This window comes from Haemorhous mexicanus, chromosome 14, assembly GCF_027477595.1.
Source record: "Haemorhous mexicanus isolate bHaeMex1 chromosome 14, bHaeMex1.pri, whole genome shotgun sequence".
Taxonomy (NCBI): domain Eukaryota; kingdom Metazoa; phylum Chordata; class Aves; order Passeriformes; family Fringillidae; genus Haemorhous; species Haemorhous mexicanus.
This window is the reverse complement of record NC_082354.1, coordinates 7,846,473-7,867,880: the sequence shown is the minus strand read 5'-3', so window position 1 is coordinate 7,867,880 and position 21,408 is coordinate 7,846,473. Positions and strand designations below refer to the sequence as shown.

The 21,408-nt window shown below is 41.2% G+C and overlaps 1 protein-coding gene across 4 annotated transcripts in view; it reads right to left on the bottom strand.

The window, feature by feature from the left end:
• Positions 1–21,408, bottom strand: part of AFF2 (ALF transcription elongation factor 2) — a 332,807-nt gene that overhangs the window by 144,903 nt on the left and 166,496 nt on the right. For all 4 annotated transcript variants that reach the window (XM_059859354.1, XM_059859352.1, XM_059859355.1 and 1 more), the window contains exon 4: positions 9,352–9,396. In XM_059859354.1, coding sequence (XP_059715337.1) covers positions 9,352–9,396 — 45 coding nt within the window. The remainder of the gene's footprint in view (positions 1–9,351; positions 9,397–21,408) is intronic.

The following is a 21,408-nucleotide window of genomic DNA, read 5'->3' as shown; positions in this document are numbered from 1 at the left end:
ATTCAGATAAGCCATAGTATGTAGCACAATTTTAGATATCTGATAGAGCCTTGCTTTTGCCCAATTATCACACCAATAATTCCAGCTGAGGACATCAATGCATTTTACTAACAACTAATTTAACTTTCAACAATGGCAGTGTGGGGGAGGTTCTATTTCACCATTTCACAGAAGGAGACACAGTGGAGCAAAGAGGCATCTCAAGGTTATTCAGGAAGATCAAAGGTGGGATGTTTTATCCAAGTCTATGCATTCGAGCATTTATTGAGAGGGTGTTCAAAGACATGAGAAGATGAACCATACCAGTCTTTCACTGGCAGATTTGAAGTGGTGTATTCTGAAATCTCTGACAGCTGGAACAATCTCCACAGCTAAGAAGGAAGATGCCTTCAGAAAGAGCTCTGCTGACTATGGAGCATGCCAGACCAATGGCACACAGCAAAAACACAAGTTCTCCTCCCCAAAAGGCAGCTTCCAGAGCTATTCTCACTGCAGAATGTGGAACAACTTGAACTTAAGACAGATGATGATCACAAGACTGCCTGACCACATCAGGCTCCTTCCACAAACCTCATGGGGGCTGGCAAGTCTGACTATGTGCCACCACATGCATTCCCAAGGAAAAGTTCACCTGCTTGTCCAAGGGGTCTCTCAGGACCAAATAAGTTTTGGTCCATACATCAGTTGGTGTCTGCATTCTTGCCTTAAGAAGAAGTTAGGAGTGGCTTCAGTTAAACTCAGACCTCACTGCATTATGAAAACGGCAAGAAGCACTCCTGGTAACTGCTGTAACAGAACACTTCCACCCATCTCCGAGCCCAACAATGGGATTCAAAGTTGAAACTTCAGGTTTGCTCCAGGTGCCAACTTTGTCCTGTACTCTTTACCTTTCCTCGAGGAGCTCAAAGCAGTAAAGCATCAGAAGTTGCAACATGCAGGTGTAGATAAAGCATAAAGGGGAAAACTGAGCATGCCTCAAGTACCTGGTGTCTTTTTGATCCATCACTTTAATTTCCCTTGTGCTTTCCTTACATATGTTTCTTTTAACCATCAATTTTTTTTTTTTTATTGTCATAGCCAGAACCTTCAGAGGGGAATTTCAAAAATGTAAGCTCTTGAAACTGTTTCTGAAGGTTTGTTTAGTTACATCTCCCAGTCCAGTCTTCCCTTGGACACTAGTCCTAGTCCTTTCCTAGTCTGCTTCTCCTGACTAATTGTGATTAGATTGAGTTATTCTTCATGGACCCCACGAGCCTCCTCAGCCATGCTGACTTACGGGGAAGCTTTCTACCAGGAGTTAAATCATGCAACACTTGCCCTCAGGGCTGCAAAAATGGAGCTCTTCCCATTTGTGAGAGAAAGAGCCACAGAAGATGTTACAGACATTTCAAACCTGAATTGTTTCTAAAGCATGCATTCATTTCAGAAAGCCTAACACAATTTTAATATGTTTTCAATGTCTTCATTCTGTGCCGAAAGCAATTTGTAATGTAGACTACACCCTCTTAATCTATTTAAATGAAAGGTAACATTGCTAGCAGTTTAAGCACTCAGTGCCCATATTTACCATGTTTCACTTTGATGGGACAAGATGAAATATCAAAAATGATTAATCTGAGACCAGAGAAATATTCTACTACCTGTATCTCAAAATAGGACTAGATTTTTTTTGTTTAATGCTCTGTCAGTAAGCTGTGTAAGTGGAGTAGGAGAGCTTCAGATGGCTTTTCTGCTTGGCCACACTGCAGACGGTCATTTTGGAATCAGCAGCAGCACTCTAGAACAGACACACAAGAGGCTCTGGAGTTTTTAATCATGTTTTTATACAACACAAACTCATGAGCCCACAAGGTCCTTAGGAAAGGTTACCTGCTACAGCTAGAGCCAAACACCGTAACGCTACGGTAGTGTTTGAAATATTCCACCCAGTTCAGCACTTGGGGCCTTGTTCTGTTCATGGGAGCATACAAAAGGTCAGAGTTGATCTGACATGCCAGATTCCTTGGGTCTGTTTTTTTTCACACTTTCCCTCCAAGATAAGGGAATTACTCTTTAGCTACAAGGATGAAAAAGGATGGGAATTCAGGTCCCACGGGTCTCCAAACTGGGAGCTGGAATCTTAGTTTTATGACATTCTCCACTCAACTACAAGACTCCACCAAATTGTTTTCCCACATTTTTTGTCTCCTTCATTTATTTCTGAAACTTAGTGGTATGTGAAAAAGTGATGTATAAAATAAACAATGTTTTTAAGTTCTGTAGAGAGTGCATTTCATCTTCCCTAAGAGTTGCAAAACTTACTATCTTTTTCTCTAAGAGAATAACTTTGCTTCAATTACTTTCTTGTTTGAACTGGCTTTAAAACAATTACTTTGTACAGTCTCATAAAAAGTAATTATTTTTATCATAACAGAGTACTTAATCAGAGTGATGATGCTGAGCACGTAACATTGCAATACATAGTGGATTGTTTCTGAGCAGACTTTCAATGAGGGAGAGAAACTAAAAATGGTTGTTTTGGTGAAAAGAGACGCTGAAGAGCTTGGAAAACAAACTTCACTCCTTCACTGGCAGTCATTCACTTATCATTTACTATGGGAGTACTTTGTTTCTCTTCAGGAGCAGCAATACATGTCCAAACTCTTGTGATGCCAGCTCACTTTACAGTAATTTTAGCAGCAATGGTAAATCTGGCAATGATGGCAGAATTATATCACACTACTGAAATCAGCAATATTTCAATTTGGCAGTACAAAAACATGTGTTAAAATATTATGGTAAAGGAGATAAGAAAACAGGATTGAATAGTGAGTTTGAAACAGGTGCGCAGCAATCTCTCTCTCTTTTCCTGAATACCTTTTGTAATCTTTTTTTATTGTTACAGTGCAGACAGGCTGCAATAGACCCACATCATGATCAGATTTTACATTTCAAAGTTCTTTGCTAAATAATTTATTTAATACTGCTATGAAAATAAAACCTTTATTTGATAAATGTGCCTGCAAGCTGGAATCAGACCTTGCTTGTCTGTCCTGACAAAGGTCTAATCTTTTGCTGCATTACATCTTGAAGAGGCATTTATCCCTGTAACAGGCAGGTGCAGAACACCAGCTTTCGAACACAGGAAACTCTGCACGCCCACGCGCATTTGTCAGAGCAGACAGCCAACCTTTCCTCCCTGTCACCTCCCCAGCAGCACAGCCTGCCTTGCCTTCAGCTGGCAGCACCAAGCAGATTTATGCTATAGATCTGCACCACGAGTGCATCACTGCCCTCAGATGTAAGCTGTGCAATCCAGCCGTGCAGTGGGGACCACAAACAACGGCCTCAGCCGAGCACTGGGCATCGACCCACAGCTTCCCACCCTGCAGCCTGAGGGCAGCTCTGAGCTTTAGACATGAGGCACCCCCAAGTTCATGCAGGCAGCTTTGGGATAGTGCTCCTGAAGTGCTTTTCTCATAGGTGCCATCATAATGTTATCCCTGTAAAGGTGAATGGCCAAAAATGTGGATAATCCTTTTCTGCCACGGTCAGGTGCAGCACCTTCTGGACCTCCCCTGCGTGGGAGGTCAAGGGTGCCAAGGGTGTGCTCTGGGCTGGGAAGAACTAAGACTGCCTTTTCCAGCTCCCAAACAGCCTTCTGCACTCCAAGCTTACACCAGGCTGTCCTCAAATGACTCCAACTATTGATGTCACCCTTCCTGTGTGCATTCTGGACAGAGCACAAAATGCTGGGAAAAGGATTCCTTCAACCTTCCTGGAATTGCTGCTGAATGCAACACTGTGGTGATAATGTTTGTGATGATACTGAGACCAAAATTGAGCTGAACACCTACCAAACCAGGAAGGAGCTGTTCTCAAGGAAATATTCAGCATTTCCATTTTCTGGAGTGAGATCACATCTGGAGATATACTCATCAGAGCAAAGAACAGGTCTCTGCCTTTATGTATGCCTAAAATAATGCAGGGGTAACTCTTTTTTTATTTTATAACAGCAGCAGCAGCAGCAGCAATGTAAGTGGAGCTGCTGCCAATTTCTACCAGTGTGGGAGGAAGAAGAATTCAATGAACTCAAATGAGATCAGAGGTCAGTGGAATTACCCCTTGATTTATATTGATGTGAGACCAGAAACTGGTTCTGCCTCCATTGAGAAAATGCTGATAAAAAGCTTGAAAATGGAATGGCTTAGAAATTGCTAAGAAATTAATTGTTTTTATCCATCCAAATCTTTGTGTACATAAGCAAAGTCTGAAGGAAAAAAACCAACTCTGAAAGCAGGCTATTACCCGTTCCTTGCATGCTTTCAAAGGCTGCACGCCAGAGCAGGGACAAAGGCCACAGATCCACATTTACACTTGGGTTAACTTTTCAATCCATTTTTTCATTTCAATAGAAATAATAAATCACCTTATCCAGGAGAAAGAAGCAGCTTGACACAAAACATACGGTGCTGGGCTATTTTTATAGCACACCTAAGACGTATAGGGATTCATTTATTTACTCAGCTATTTAAAAGTGGCTACTCTTACTCATTCTCTGGACAGCTAAATGCCAGGTTGCTAAGTTACTGTTACTTGACATCATCTCCTCCCCAACGTGTTCCCACATTTGACAGGTTCACATGATTTACTAGGCCAGTCAGCTCGTTATTCACTTGTCCAGTGACGTCTGGATAATCATTTTAAATTCACATCATGTCCTCCCCAGCAAGCCCCCAGACTCCACATGAAAATATTTAAACTACCCATCAGCTACTAAGTGCATTTGTAACCACACTGGACAGCGTACCTGTATTTTTCAAATTACGATTATTATAATTAGGTTTAGCATCATTCTTCAATGTTGTTTGAATTTTAGAAGAGAAAACAATTACTGAGGGGCAAATAATGGACTAGATCTGTTACAGTCTGATTTTGCTATGTGAACAGCTCACTTTGGCTGAGGGTGAGACATATTAAATCCGTTAGTGCTTTCAATTGGCATGAGGAAGGCAATCCTACACATAATTTGCAGAGTCAAGGGCATTTTCACCTGCTGATCAATTTACATATTCTCCCATGTCATTAGACAGGAGCTAGTCATCAGAAGACGACCATACAAATCACAGACTTTGCTCATTTAACTCCAGTCATTTTTACACTTACTACAATCTGAACTGTATTTGGGATCTGTTTTGCTTCCAGACTGGAAAGCTTCTAATTAGTATCACAGCTGTCCCCATAGCACCAGAAGTCCATCCCGTTACTTGATGCCTTCCTACTGTGAATATGCACGTAAAAGAATTCTTTTGTTCCCCTAAGCAGGGATGGATTTCAGACAGCAGAGCCTGCCCGGGTGGTTACGATACAGCCACGAGAGCTGCAGTGCTGGGTTATGTCCAGCTGATTGCCTGAACACCTGGCCCCAACTTCCAATTTACACTCTGAGTCCTCCAGAACATGTAGTTAAAAAAAATTTCCCTTCTCTCCCGTGTGGTGTTGTGTGCTTATCAACTCCTTAGCCAGGGCAAACCAAGGCTAAGGAAGGTCCCTTCTGAGCTCTCCACAGACAGGGAAAGGATCATTGCTTTTCACCCTCAGTGTCACCTACACACCTCCTTTCCCTGGGCCAGCACATGGCTCACATCACAGGCAGTGACAGCAAGGCACGCTGATGTAAAGCACTGGTACAAGTGGCACAAGTAACAGCTTTGGAGACTGGTTTTAAATGTCAGCTCTCCCGCCCCATCTGCACTTTGGATCACAACATTTCAATGAATTAATTTTTCAATGGATGCACATAGCAAGTGACAACTTAATTTAAATCCATATTAATAAAATGTGAATTACACGGACATACTTTTAATTGCCTGCCTTCCATATTATCTGCACTTTCAAAACCATTGCTTTGGTTGGAAAAATAACCCCAACGCATTTTGGAACAGAAAAAAGTGTAGACCACCAGGTATTTGCCTTTATCTTTCAGTTTCAGTAGCAGCTTGTATTAAATGCAATCTGTGCCATCATTGCTGTTTGGCCTTAGTTGCATAAGAGATGATGATGATGATTACTATTATTATTTTTTATTATTATTTTTCACAACCTTTTCAGCCATCCTGGTTAGAAAAGTAAAATCAGCAGGAGACTGGTCTGCTATTAACCTTTGGCTGTAGTATTGGGAACAGTCCTTAAAGCATTTACACAAGATGACATAAGTAGCTAAGTGTTTCAGGAAATCTAAAGGACTGTGAAATTTTGTCTCTGAAGACTCAGGGGTCTGAATGAAGTCAAGACCTTTCCCCTCACTTGGTTAAAATTTTAGAATATAAATTCAATTAAACCTTTTTTCTCCAAGATGGAAAAAAAAAAGCAGAAGACAGATTAAGAATTACAAACCTCTACAATTACAGAAACCATTAATCAAATTCAGCTTGAAAAAAGAGCTATGTAAAATCAGAGGTCACAGATCTTCGCAGGAGTACCTCTTCCTTCGGAAGTCTAGCAAAGAAACCCTCAAGAGTTACTGTATCTTTCTGAGGGATGGAACTGAATTAATTCCCCAACTTAAAAAACCAAAACAAATCAAAACTAGAAAAAAAAAAAAAAAAGAAAAATGCATTGCTCCAAGGGTGAGTGCCCTTCCCCAGCTCTTTGGGGAGCAGACAGCAGACGCAGCCCAGAGCAGAAAGTCAGTGCCAGGGGTTGCCAATGGTTTGGCTGGGCAAAATGCACAATTACAGCCCAGTTGTCAACTTTTGGGGCTTGACTGTCTTGGAACCTTTTGTGTTTACCTCTGTAGCACCCCTGACAGGACAGAAATGTGAATAACATGGTGTTTTCACTGAGAGAAGCTGCTGTGAGGGAGCTGAGACCCACGCTTCCCAAAGTTCATCAGAGCCTATGCAAATGGCCCTTAAAGGCCAAGAAGTTCCTGTCAGGGCTGGAAACTTAATCCAGGTTCTAAAAGTGCAAATTTCTGCTGAAACCAAGGGTCATTCTTTCATCTGGAGCAGCCAGCCTGAATCTTCTGACACAGTTTTCATGGGGAGCCCAAAGACTGGATTTTGACCACTGCTGGGCATCACATTCTCTTGCTTATTTTCTCTCCATTGCCTGTCAAGTAGAATATGATACCCTGCATGCAGCCAAAAACATTTCCTGCTAGCTTTTTCTGCAGCATAAATTTGAGAAGAACAAAGTAAAACACTGACAAAACCCAGGTACTTGCAGTGCCAGGTGTGCTTCAGCACCACATGTGGTTGGAATCCTGAGCTGCTGCCCTGAGGGCATCCAGCTGGGGCTGGGCTCTGCTGGGTCTTTGCTGAGCAGTCCCAAAGCAGCTCAGGGTTGCTGTGCTCACACAGGCAGGGCTGTGCAGCCCAGTACAGGCAGGTTACCAAAGGCTGAAGGCAGCCTGTGGCTGCCCAGAACAGCCCAACGCTGAGGGCACAGAGCCCCTGGGAAGCAGCACCAAACCTCCCTCCTGCCCATGGAGGGGAGCACCCTGGGGGAACCATGGCTGAGGTCCACATGCCAAGGCTGTATCTGCACCCCAGCACAGGTGTCATGTGCTCCAGGTGCCTTCTGGCCATGCCAGTGGCAATGTCTGACAGGTTGACTCCAGGATAGGCATGAGGGATGCCTCTGGGCACTGGCAGCCATAGTCCAAAAAGATCTGCTGGTTTCTATCCCTTCTTCTCAGGCTCATTACATGTCCTTGTGAGAGAGGTCCCCAGAGACATGGAATCCTACTAAATCCCTGCTCTGTCCACCCCAAGAGTGCCCCCAAGTTCAATGGCCCACTGGTGGCAGGAGCAGGGACTCTTCAGGTCATCCCCATTCTCTAAAGGCAACAGAAAATTCTGCTCCAATCTCAACAGGTTTCAGAAGGAAGCCCAGCATACTGTGCTTGTTTGTTGACTCAAATGACAGTCATGGCCAAGGAAATAGGGTCACCATCTTGATTAGAAAAAAGACATTTCTGCTTCCTGTGATTTATACACACTGTTCCCACATTAAAAGTGTCACCTGGATGACTGATCCCTGAAATTTACCTCATCACATTTTCTTTTGATGCTTTTTACTGAAAACAACTGTTTTTCCCAGTCAACAAGTCATTCATTCCAAATATAGTAATGAACCTAATTGAAATATATAAACAGAAGAAGACATTTTAAATGCACCAAGTACTTCGCAGAACCTTTCAACATTTCCTTTGCTTTTGCTCCCTTAGTGTTCTATAGGTAATAAACCTCTGCTCACTTTGAAGGTTGAAAGTAAATATTATTTATTTCCTGGCATTCATTGCTCCTGGGTGCTCATGCAGGATCTTCTCCCTTACAGCAGGTCTGCAGGAGCACCTGCCTGCTGCCTCAACACACTTCTGCAGCAACACTGCCCCCCCATAAGGACATCTAGAGCACCCCAAGATAATGTGTGTACAGAAACCAGGAGCAAGTTTTCCGAGCTATTTAACTCTGAATTGCAATGAATAGCAAGAAGCTTATTTTATTTTATAAGGAAGAGTACGTCTTTGCAAACAAGCTGGCACGACTGTTACACATGATTTCAGGTCTGGCTAAGTCTGCAGCACTACCTCCAGTAACAAGGACATGGCTGGGACAGATCCCACTGAAATTTTATCCCTTCTACACCATACATCAGCTGGTTGGCTGGCAATCCCAGGCAGGTAGCTCTGACAGATGGGAAACTCAACCCATGAGGAGAAAAACCTAAATCTGAGAGAGGGACTGGTGGGTTGCAAAACTACCCCCAGGCAAATCTCACATCCAACAGGGAACCCCAAAGTTGGCATGTCTGAGGAAAAGCCCATCTTACACTTAGAGTAAGGCATTCAACTTGTGCACACTCCCTTTTTCTTATTACACGATCTTGTTGCAATTAAGCCACTCTTAGTTTGGAGTTCAATTTTCTGTATTCAACCACTGACCAAAGATCACAGAAAAAACATGTCTGTAAGTCTTTAACAAAACCATGAATGATGAGCAATTGTAGTCTAGAGGAAGGAGGAAGGCTGTAGGTCAGCTTGTGAGCAGAAGAATTAAGGCAACTGCACCTCAGGGTGGGAGAGAAATGTGTCCTGGATAGACTCAGGGACTGAGAGCTTGAAAAGAACAGGAACACGTGTAAATCCTGACTGAAACAAGCTGGCAGATGCAGAGTCTTAGGTGAACTGATCTCACTAAGGAGTACCCTGGGCCTACCCCCGTCTGTGTCTCTTAATACAGACCCACTGATATGTTATTATTTAACTACAGTGTTAAAGACAGCCCTATAAACCCTCTCCTTGGAAGATGAAAATACCAGCACTACAATTATACAGGAGATAAAAAAGCAAAGGGTTTTACTTACCCGCAGTATTTCTTCCACACAGCTGGAGTCATTGGGAAGGGCAACCTAGGTTTAAAGAAAAAAAAGAAATGTTTAGTCAGGTGCTGGATGCAAAGTTCAACCACACAGGTGAACAGCTAACAAGCAACTGCCTCTGTTTGAAGACTGCTGTATCCATGCTTGCTGCCTACCAAATTTTCCAGTTCAGATCAACATAAATCATCAGCAGGACCCATTTTGTCAAAAGTTGTTTTTTTCTTCCACGCTGCTTTGTGTTCCTAACAACACTTTTGAAGCAATAAAGTACTCTGATTTCCTCACAGTTGAGAACTGGCAGTGGAATTGCCTGAAACTTCTGTAATTGAAGAAGATCCCACTGTTACTCCTATCGGCAGCCTTCAGAGAGAGGGCGAGGCTTGGTTTAACTTGCCACATGCTGCAGAGAAGGACAGAGGTGATAACAGGAGAAAGCTGTTATCATCAACTATCTTATCCTACAGCTTAATAGGCTAACAGCCCAGACAGCTCTTAAAACTTAAATATATACTGTATAAAATACTGGTTGGACTATAAGGGTGGTTGCTGATTTTGTTGTCCCTCACTCCATCAGCCTGGTGCAGGTTCAGTGTCCTCTGCAGCCTGCACAGCACACAGGTATCCACCTCGAGAGGCCTGACAGCTGCCCCTTCTCCCCTTAGAAAGATTCAGTTTATCTCTGCATCCAACCACACCCACACACAGTGATGCTGCCAATATATTCCAGTTGAAAATACCTGTTAAATGGTACTTACAGCATTTGCCACAATCCCTCATTCCAAGGATATGAAAGAGCACAAAACCTTTAAATACTGTGAACAATTACAGAAACAACAGGCTGTATGTACAGCCACTCTGTGGCACTTGCAGAGAGCTATGGTGGGCTCTTATCACGGGGTGAAGCAGGAGAGGAAGAGACAATATTCAGGAAGGGACCAAAGCACAGCTAAGTCCTTTGTGCCATAAATATTCAGTGAGACTTTTCTATCTGATTCTTCTACCTTATTGCCCTTAGTAACCGGTTTGGAGAAAGACAGTTATGACTAAACTTAATCCCTGTCATCCTAATCTGCTGTAGAGCTTGACCAAAGCACTGGCCATGGCCTTCTGCCTGCATTTCAGCCAGCACTAAGCTTCATGGATAAATCCACACAGCTGCAGAAGTCAAAGACCACAGAGACCTCTCAGATCACCAAGCTCATGCTCTGCTAACGTAGCAGATTTTCCCCATATCTTCTAGTACTATGGCTAGCCTGACCCAAAAACTGTAGGGAAATGGGTTTCTCATTCCTTCCCTTCTTGAAATATGGAGTGCTGTAAACTACTTGGTACTTTCTTTATAATGGTTAAAATTTTGTTTTCAGTGTCAACTCAGCTTTTCTGTAGAGCTCTTCCCACTACTAGAAGTAATCCTTACTTCCCTTCACATTTACACCATACACAGACATGCACTTTTTTCCAAATGCTATATGTTCAACTTTTACCTTCTTTCCTGATAAACCAGATTTTCCTCCCCTTTGGCTTTTTTGATCACTGTTCTCTGAATTCCCAACAGTTCATCAGTATCTTGGTAAAGGATTACCCAAGTGAATATGACTACACCGCAGGGATATTAGTGATTTTTATCTATTCTAGATTATATTATTCCACAATATCACCTTAAAACTGTCAAACAACCAAAAAAAGAGCCTTACCTTTTGTCCCCAGTTTCTACTTAGCTCAAATTACCTAACAGTCTAAGAACTGCCCATGTGTGGGCAGCATGAACTGCAACAGGCATGCAGTCCTCCCTTAGACGACAGGACTTGGACTTGATGGGACTTCCTTCATCTCCCTACTTTTCACTTAAATTACTTTTTTCTCTCTCAGTACTTTTAAGTTCTCTGCTCCTCTGTGTTTTCCATTCCTCATACCAGCTCCTCATTCAGTGAGGAATATGGTTAATCAAAAGGTTAGCAGGCAGGGGTATTACTGCACTGTGCAGTGGGACAGAACACGTGTCTCTAATACACGCCTCATTTTTTTTCGTTGAAAAACTAATATGTTGGAATATGAGAAAACAAAACAAACAGTCCTCCAAAAAGCTCACAGTGAACACATCAACCACAAAATTTCTCACCACAGAAACAGGAGCAGCCCAAAATCCAGCTGAGTGAGTCAGACTGGGAAGAGTGAGAGCAGCAGAGGTACAGAAGCTCTCTTTATTTAACACCCTTCCCTACCATGCCAGCTGTAATGGTTAGCCAAGGTACCACGTGCATTTCTTTGTTTAGAAAAGTGATGACTGTGACCCTCACTATTAACACAGGACAGAGCATGTTCTTGGTTGTCTCACAGTCCTATCCCAATTCACAGCCCTGTTTAAGTTTATGTTACTTCAGAACTAATGATGATAATAACAGTAAACATACCATTTTACTTTAATAAAGCCCACTATATATTATGCAATTGTAACCAGCTTCTGCTGGCAGCACTTGCTAATAACTCTAAATGCTCATGCATCAATTTAATTGTGTTAATGGCAAAGAAGATTTTAATAGCTTGACAGAACTTTTCTTCCCTTTGGCATTGCTTTGTTTTGAATCATTGGTATTAAAGTAATGCAAGATGTCAAAGTGCTGTGATTGTCATATAGGGAGATCCAAGCAGAAGAGAGCACAAAGAGGAAAACATTTAGATTGATGCAAACATTAAAAGAATAATTATTATAACATGGCTATCAGAGAGAAGATCAATGTAAGAGTCTTTCAGTACATTACTATTAATGGATTTCTAAAGAAATGAGACCATTTTTCTAAATTCATGCTGCAGTTGCACATTCTAAGAGACTTGAAAGGCACAGATCTATTAGGAATTTAGAGTGCCTTGAAAAAAAAAAAAGGAAAAAACAGCCTCTCAACCTTTCAAAGTGTGAATTAAAAATTGCAAGTTTAATTGTCCATAAACACTCACGTTCAGCTAACAAGTGTGAGCAGGCCCACATGGCACACCATGGCATCCAAGCACAGATTCACTGGGACAGAATGAAACAGAGCAGATACAATATTCATCACTTCCCCAAGTGCTAGCACTACAACAAATTGTTATTAGAACTGCCATTAATAAACTGCCATGGTTCTCTTGTAGTTTAGTCAAGATTGGACATTCATCCCATACTACTACTTTCCTAATCTAATAAAAATCAAGCATTTTAGGACCCATTATGTGATTCTCCATCCCCTCTCTCTCTCCTCTTCAGCTTTCATCACTAATCAGAATCTAAAAAGGAGGGCTCAGTTTGCACTTGTGCATGCTCTTGGTGCTTTTCCTCCTTTATGAGCAGCATGGTCTAGCTCAGCTGAAAGGACAGATTCCAGGAATTTGGCTTCTGCAAGCCTGAGTGGTTGCAATTCACATCATGAGCTCTTCTCTCAGCCAGCAGTGCATTCACAAACCCCAGACTGAAGAACAGCACATAAGCTGCAGACAGACGTCCTGAGGTAATAAAACTTCAATCAAAGCAAGGAGATTTCACAACAGCTACATGCTACACTGAACTCATCTTCCAATTTCCTTTTAATCTGGCACACCTCTTTTGCATCAAAATGCTTCATGTTTACTTTAAAATATTGCTTGCTAAAAAAAAAAAAAAAAGAAAAGAAAAAAGAAAAAAAGAAAAAAAAGGAAAAAAAGGAAAGGTCAGATGGTCAAATATTCCAACTAATACAAGCCAGTATTCTACAGCTTTCTTCACTTTTTGGTCTCACAAGAGAGAGGAGAGAGCTTAAATGATGTGGAACCAAAGGGTTTAATGGATGGCTTGGGTGGCTCAGTGCTGAACTTTAAAGGGAGGGAAGGGGGGCAGAAATCTAAGAGTGAGGGAATCGTAGCCTTTAATGTTATACAGATCAAATGACATTGGGTGAATGGTTACAATATCTGATGAGTCACGTTGGTCTAACCCTCCATTTATTCATTCTACAGTTCCTTCACTACTCTTACCTCCTGGACAATTTATAACCTGCATGAGATCAGATTTTGTTTTTGTGGCACAGAAACATCATACAAAGACTCTTTTCCCTGTAATTTACATCCAACAGCAGACATTTCTCAGAAATGTTAGCAACACAATCTTCCAACAGACTTGTGAAAATAGTTCTGAAATTTCAAATGCAGTGCCATAAAGCAGAAATACACCATGAAAAATGTCTTTGCCAGAAGTGACCGACTACATTTTCATCTGTATAAACTGTTCATGAACAATCCCCCCGGTTTTACTGACACACAATTGGCATTCAACAAGTAATCTCTTCTTCCTATCTTTGTTTTATTGAAAAGGTAAGTGTAGCATGGAAAATGAATGTAGGAGTCCACTCATTTCTTGCACATGAGCACCTATGTGCTTATACATCAAGAGCTCAGCTTTCCTTGTCATCTCCTTTATGAAGGAATCCATTTTGCCTCTGGGGAAATGAAGCTCGTGCTACTGTTTACTCCTTCAAACACAAATTGATTTTTCACTTGCCAGCATGAAAAGATCCTGTGCGTGAGCCTTGATTGATCATTTCCAGTGTGCACCACACAGTGATATCAGGAAAACACTTAGAAAACCAGAAACAGCAAAAGGAGGACAGTCAGAAGAGGCTTTGTCCTCTGAGTGCCTCCAGCTCCTGCCAGGCTGCCCATTAACAGAGAGTGCTTGGTTTGTCTGATTTTTTCTGATAAATACAAGTGGAAAATGGATGGGGGAGTACTAAGACTAGCAGAATTTCCAGATCCAACACACTGGACTGGATGATGTTTGAACATCTCCCAACCTGTATGAACCTATGGTTCAATTCTTGCAACACACTCATTACATGCACTTGTCATACACACCCATGTCTGTGCAACACCACCTTTCCTTTGCCACCAGTATTTTCTTTTACACTCATGCTTCATTTCTCCACTCTAATGGCTCCCAACACTCTCCTCAGCTGCCATCTGACTACCCATTTCTCCTCCTGAGAAGATTGTTCCATATTTACTTCAAGTAAAGTTCACACCACTGCTCAGAGCCCACTGCCCAAACCCCCTTGGAATGTTTCACAGCTCATGATCCTGCTTCCTTTCTCAATACTATGTCCAAAAAGTGTCAGTCATGTTAAAGACAGCAGGAAGAGATGCCAGCTAATCTCACCAGCTGGGAGAGGCTCGTGGCTCTTCCTTGCTAACCTTAGTCCAAGTGTGTAAGAATGGAAGCAGCAAAAGAGCAAGGACTGAATATTGCAACCTGACAGTAGGGTTTTTCTGGTGAATTTGGTATTTGTGGAGATATCACCAACATACTTTAGGGCTGTATGTTTGCATTTTAGAGGAAACTGAATGAAGTCAAACATGGTGGTATTAAAAGAAAAAAACCAAACAAACAAGCCCAAAATTGCTCCCTTGGTATTCAAATACATACATGTGTTTTTCACAGGCTTATTCATTTTCAAGGGAGCCATTTGTGGGTCCTAAATAATGCATATCCACTGTTTTCTTTTAGTGCCTCCACCATCCTGGAACCAAAATACCATGAGAAGACTACGTTTCCCATTATTTTAACCCCAGAAATATCTCCTGGGGTTTATTAAAATGTCTGTGGAAATAGATACTTTTCTCATATATAAAGAATTAGGAGAGAAAGAAAAACTATTGCCTAAAACAAAATACAGAAAGCTGCTCCTCTGTTCTCCTTTAATACAAATACTGCAGAAACTGTGTAAAATATACATTTACTGGAGAACCTGAAAACACAAAATAGTTTTAAGGAGCAAATTAATTCATTTGTTAAGCTAAGGCAGCCTGACCTGCAGTGAGAGCTGCTCGTCCAGAGGTGGCCAGAGGAGTTTATGCCTTTTTCCCCTAGTAAAGCACCTTATCTAGGAAAAACAACTTACTGGTGTGGTCCAAAACGTGGCTGAATTAGACTCACACTGATTTCAGTGACCTCCCCAAAAGGTGTCTAGCTCAGAAGCCAAAGCTGCCCACAATGGGTACCTCTGGCTTCATACAAAATCCAGTGACTCTCTATGCTCCTCTCCAAGAGCCAGACAGACCTGTGCAGTGACACCAGAGGGGTCACTAACCCCACACTGGAAGGGATTCAGTTTCATCTCCCTACAAAGAACTCAGCTTTCAATGACCTTTTTTACCAGTCTGAGCAAGCCCAACTGTATGTTTTTTCACTGAGCAAGCCCAATGTTTTTTCACTGGTATTTAGTTCTGCTACAGCAACTTTTAAACCAGACTGACCTGGATGTGACAATTATACTTTTCTTGTTCTTCTCAGTATGTGTTGAATTTACTTCATTTTTTTCTTTTTTAATTTCTTGTTGTTTTAACAACACCATTTCAGTGTTGATCAGCATGAAACAGTCTCCATGAAAGTACAATATGCTGATGTTCAATTTAAACTCAATGGTTCACCATTGTTTTCATGCAGTAAATTGCCAAACTCTGTTAGAGAGGGAAGACTGATAAAGTGATCTCTCACTGCAAGGTCTCCAGGGAGTTTCTTAATGTAGGTAAAGCTGCACATTTTACTTATGGAATATTCTGAATGTGGTATTTTAGAAACTCACCATAATGATAATACCAGAGTATCTGATAATGTCAGTATTAAGCCAGGCCCCAACAAAAGTGACTTTTGCAGTACTTAATTTATGACTGGCTTGCATAAAGGCTGTTACAACCATTTAATATTGGCAGACCAAGGAAATTTGGAATGCCAAATTTCTTCTTCCTTCCTTCCTCTCTTTTGCTCCTCCTTCTCTTTTAACTTCAAGTACCTATTTACTTACATAAAATACACACATTTTCTTATGTGCCTTGGCATTTTCACCTTGTTCTGGAAAACACTGCCCTATACATTTCCACTAAAGTGATGACAAAAGGTGCCCTGACCTGAAATGCCACCGTGCACTTGAAACATCAAAGCCTGACTAACAGACTGTGCAACCCTCTGCTGCAGTGAGATATGTGGTGTGGCAGAAATAATGATCAAGTGTCTGTTTCTTGTCTTCCTTTTGCCAGTGTGAATGAAATTTAACTTCTCCTAAGACAATGAAGCAGTTTAAAAGGCATGAAGGGAGCTTGGCTTACAAGTCCACTTGCCCTCAGTTAGGGAGATGTAAATTAGACACCATATTTATTCTCAGTGTAACCCCTTGAGGAGAACCTCTTGGAAATGTACAGACACAGCTGTCTAAATTTAATATAAGTTGGAATTGGATCTCCTTTAAATCTATTTCACATCAGTGGAATGTGGTGTCTGTTCCCAGTGTGTGCCAGCACAAGAGCAGCATCAGGCAGGAGTTGTGTAAATTCCTGCTAAAATAGTACCAAAGTCACCAGCTCAGAGTGTGGCCTTGGCAATTGGACTAAAGCTTTCCTGATGTCAGTGAGGCTCCATCAGTGTAACCTGAAGCATCATTTGACCCTGGGAATTCAGACTCTAACATTTCTTTGGAGGTTTTAAGGAGGAACCTCCTTCAATGTGTGTTTACATCGGACAGTACCCCGACTGTGGCTACAAGGATGCAGTGGGTGGTTGTGTTGGTTACCTGTTTCACTTCTGCTTTTTAGAGCAGGTATGAATGTCCTCACAGAAAAATGTACTCCTGGGTATAATTTGCACAGCAGCTCGCACAGCTGCGAGGCCCATGCTGGGACCCAAACTAATTGCTCAGAGCTTGTTTGCAAATTAGCTGTTTTCATACATCCTTCCACCACAGTCACAACTTGCAAGCCATGACCTCAGACTGTCTTCAAAATCGAGGGCCAGAACTCAAAGGGCAAGGACCTGTTCTTGCTCTGAGGGAAACAAATGTATTTTGAAATCTCTTAGGGTTTAAGTACCAATCTGTTAGCTTAACTAATCTACACAGATACATTTTTAACACAAACTTCAATCAAATAAATTCTTATAGGAAATAAAAGCTATTTTCCTTTTATTAATACAAAGTAGTACAGTTATTGAATATGTTTTTATTGTGATTATATCCAAATTCAGGCTACATTAAGAGCCAGATCTTATGCTCATTAAATAGTAAGACACACAATTATCCCAACTGCCACTGAATGTCATGGTTATCTACAAAAAGGAAGTTAAATAACACTTTTTGGACAGTACAGAACTTAGAACAAGGAAAATCTGATTTTGAATGGGATCTTTATGGCCTCTCTTTTAGTTACATTTCTAATTAAAATGCTTTGATCTATTAATGGCAAGGGACACTGCTAAATGTATTCAATGCAGAAGTTGCACGCTTTTCCTGAGCTCCCCAAATCTCTTAGATCTGTGTGCACTTATGCTGTGTGCAGTTAAACTGCTCACTAAAATGAAAAGATATCTAAGAATAACTCACTTCCATTAGATTTATAAATCACATTAATTAATTCTACATCTCCAGTGGTGTAGAGACCAAACTCTAATGCGAGATCTAATTAAAGAAAAGGGAAAAAAAAATTGCAATTGAAACACAGAAGTAACTGTTTAGCCTCAAATTAATGAGGCGCTATGCTAAGCAAGAATGTCCATAAATCCCTAATGAGGATTTTAAACACATTAAAACTTCCTAATACAAAGTGTTTGCCTTCCTTTTATCCAATAACAAATAAGCCAATAATTTTCTGCCTCTAAATGACACTATTAACTGTCATGGCATGTTTTATTTGACAAACCCTCCATTCAAATACAGTAAAACCAATTAATTTGCCTGCTGTGAAATGTGTTTCTTGATAGCTTTTATGTGATTTTTCTTCTCAAAGAAATGTAAATAGGAAGTCAATGTAGGTGCCTGATTTTGCTTAAAAATACGAGGCAATAACTATAGATTTTCTAGTCAGTTTGCATTTCAAATGAATTGAAAGATAACCTCCATTTTCAGGTCATCAATCACATAATGGTCTCCTGATAAGTAAACAGTTACAGAGTAATAGTTTTATTACCAGTGAAACGGCCCCATATTTGAGCTGTGATAGTTGCAAAATTACCACTTTGTTCCTTTATAAATAATGGTTTACAGTGGGGCCACTTGGCCTCTGCCACCCCTGGCACCCACCACGGGCAACACAGACAGCCCTCTGAGTCCACACTACAATTAAACCACACGTCTTGGAAGGGTGAAGATGGGGATGTATTACTTTTTTTTTGGTCAGAAAAATCTATAGAACAAATAAAAGATAATTCTGTGGTTTCAGTGGTCCCCTGGGCCCCACTTAGCAGATCTCAGCAGAGCAAAGCAAGACCATGTTACAGCTGCCCCACATTAGGCAGTACCTGAATCTCTGGAACTCTTTGAAGGCTTTGCAACTGGGAGGATCAGCCTGCTAAAAAGTACATGTCAGAAACAGACTTTTGTCTGTGCCCACTCCATGATCTGAAGGAAAAGCAGAGGCTACCGCCCTGCTTTATGGGGCCTAACTGAGTGCCAATTAATCTTTACAACATATGGACAGTCTCACCAGCTCTAGCACTGCATCATGATCACAAGGAGACTGTGGTTGCTTTGCCTTAAGATGGAAACCCAACTGGAAGAAATCCCATGACACCCCCCCCCCCCCCCCCCCCACAGAACAAGGAAATAAATAAAACAAAGATTTACCAGCGCTGAACAGGACACAACCACTCATTTATTTAATCATCTGTAATGGATTACCAAGCAGAACTGTGTAATTTATGTAGCGTGCCATGACAGCTGATTTTCAATTTGCACTGTCCTGTGTGTGTGTTTCTTATTGAAACAAGCAAAGCAAATCAGGGACTTTGCTGGTGGAGCAGTGCCAAGGCTCCTGACACGAGAGGAGGGCTGGGGACAAGTGGGGCTGGGATGGATCACAGGCAGCAAAGGCACTCTGCAGCTCTGTCACCCACTGTCCCCATAACTGAGACACAGCCCCAAGCCCACATTTGCTCCTTTTTCCCAAGAGAAACTCCTGTTACTATTGCTACAAATTTTTGCATATTGATCTTTTCACAGGGATGTCTCGAGAAGCAATTTATATTTATACATTATCATCGTAGGAAATTATATAAGTATGTATTCAGATGAGAGAAAAATACATTCTGCAAATATCTCTATTTTGCTCCTTAACCACAATCTTATTTAATAAGCTTAGGAATTGAATTGCAGCAGCTTCAAAAAAGTAAATTGAAGAGACCTCTTGCCCTGCCTCAACAGTGAGAAAAACATGGTCTTTCTATACACTCTCAGCTGATAAAAATTCCCAAATTAAACTTTAAAAATATTTATGTGAACTATCCTTGACACAGTGAAATATCAGGAAATCAATTTCAAGTTGATTGAAATCAAGCTTTGGTGCTTAATGTACTGCATATTGTAACCTGCATTTTGCTCCCTTTGTAACCATGTTCCTGAGCTAAGTTCCAGCTCTCCCAAATGCAGCTGTCTGTATCTAATTTTGATCACAAAATGTAAATAAAAATATTTATATTTTTGAAAACAATCTGATATGATATCCCACATCAACAACTTTTACATCTACTTCTTAATCGAGACATTGAATTGGGCTAAGACCACCTGACATTATTTCACTTCTGACCTTTTCAACTGTCAAAGCAGACAGATTTTTATCCTACAAGATTCGAGCCAAAGCCTCAAAGGTGCAGTGCCAGAGCATTAATCCATTTCACTAGACAGTCATTGAAATTATAATTGAAAGTTCAACTTACTTTAGCATTTTATGCTGAAATACTTCTGGCAGCCCAGGGCAGAAAGTCGAAATCTGGTTTCCAATGGAGACCATTTCCAATGGTTTTTAAATGCTGGCAGTGAAATTCCTTATTGTCAAAGAGATCAGCAGATGCCTACTTCCATTAATTTATTTTCTGTGACTGTTGCTCACTTCAGGAAGCCTTTCTTTACCTAAGGATGCTGACCTGCTGCCAAATCCCATCAGAAATGGTCTAGGAAAGACACTGATTTGTTAGGAGACTGGGGACACCCCAAGAAAAACCCCTACAGCCGCCAGGGCAGATCCCATCCCTCCATTTATTCTGACCAATGGCATAAGCAAAAAACAAATCTGCACAAAAGACATGACACAGATCTGTAAGAGGTCCAAATTCAAGCTAAATAACCTGACCTATGTGCACCACACTATCAAGAGTACCTCCAGAACCTGAAGGATCACTAGACAGCTTTTCCTCTTCACCAAAAGGTGTCATAAAGGCAAAAGGAATCCAAAATTTTGAATCTGAACATAACAGCACCATTTTAAGTAGTCAGTGACCTTTAAATCCTTGGATCTGGTATTCTGGAGTTGCCCAGAGGTCTTTGACCAGGAAGCTCCATATAAAGAGCAGTTTTTTTATTCTTAGACTAATCTCAAAAGCTATCTAAACAAGCATGTAAGTTAACTTGGAAGACATATTTCATAAAGCCTAAAAACTTTTTTTTCTTAATTTTTTAAGTTGGGATTGACTAGTAATTCTCTGTTCTAATTCTGGCATCTTATCCAGAGGCTAAAAAGCTTCCTGTTTGGGAGGAGGAAGGGAGAAAAGGGAACATGAGTTCTAATACATGTTATGCAATGATAGGTCATTTTATCAATGCTTTCTAGACTACTGTTGTACTTGCTCTATAAATTCTACTGTCTTTATCTGCACAAGGCCCCTTAAATCCTTAGTGCCAGGATATGAATCTATTAATTCAAAGCACTGAGAAATAATTCTGCAGCAATGCACGAGCAGTGGGAAGAAAGCCACATTTACAGGGGGTGCTGGGTCTCCTTGAGGCACAGCCACCTCAAGGCTCAGCTCTCAAAGTCACACCATTAAGGCAATGAGAAAACAGACCAGGGCAATGCAAATCTCACAGAGGGCATTGGAGACAAGTACCAGAATTGCAAGATACCTTTGGGACATAAGCAGTGACATTAGCAAGCCTTCTGTACCCTTGTGAAGGGTGACTTGGCACTTCCTGCCTCACCACCTTTAATTACTTTGCTGTTGCCAGCCCATCTGAGGTGTCTCCCACTCTGCACATGCACGTGGGTATTTGTGTGTGTAACTGAGTG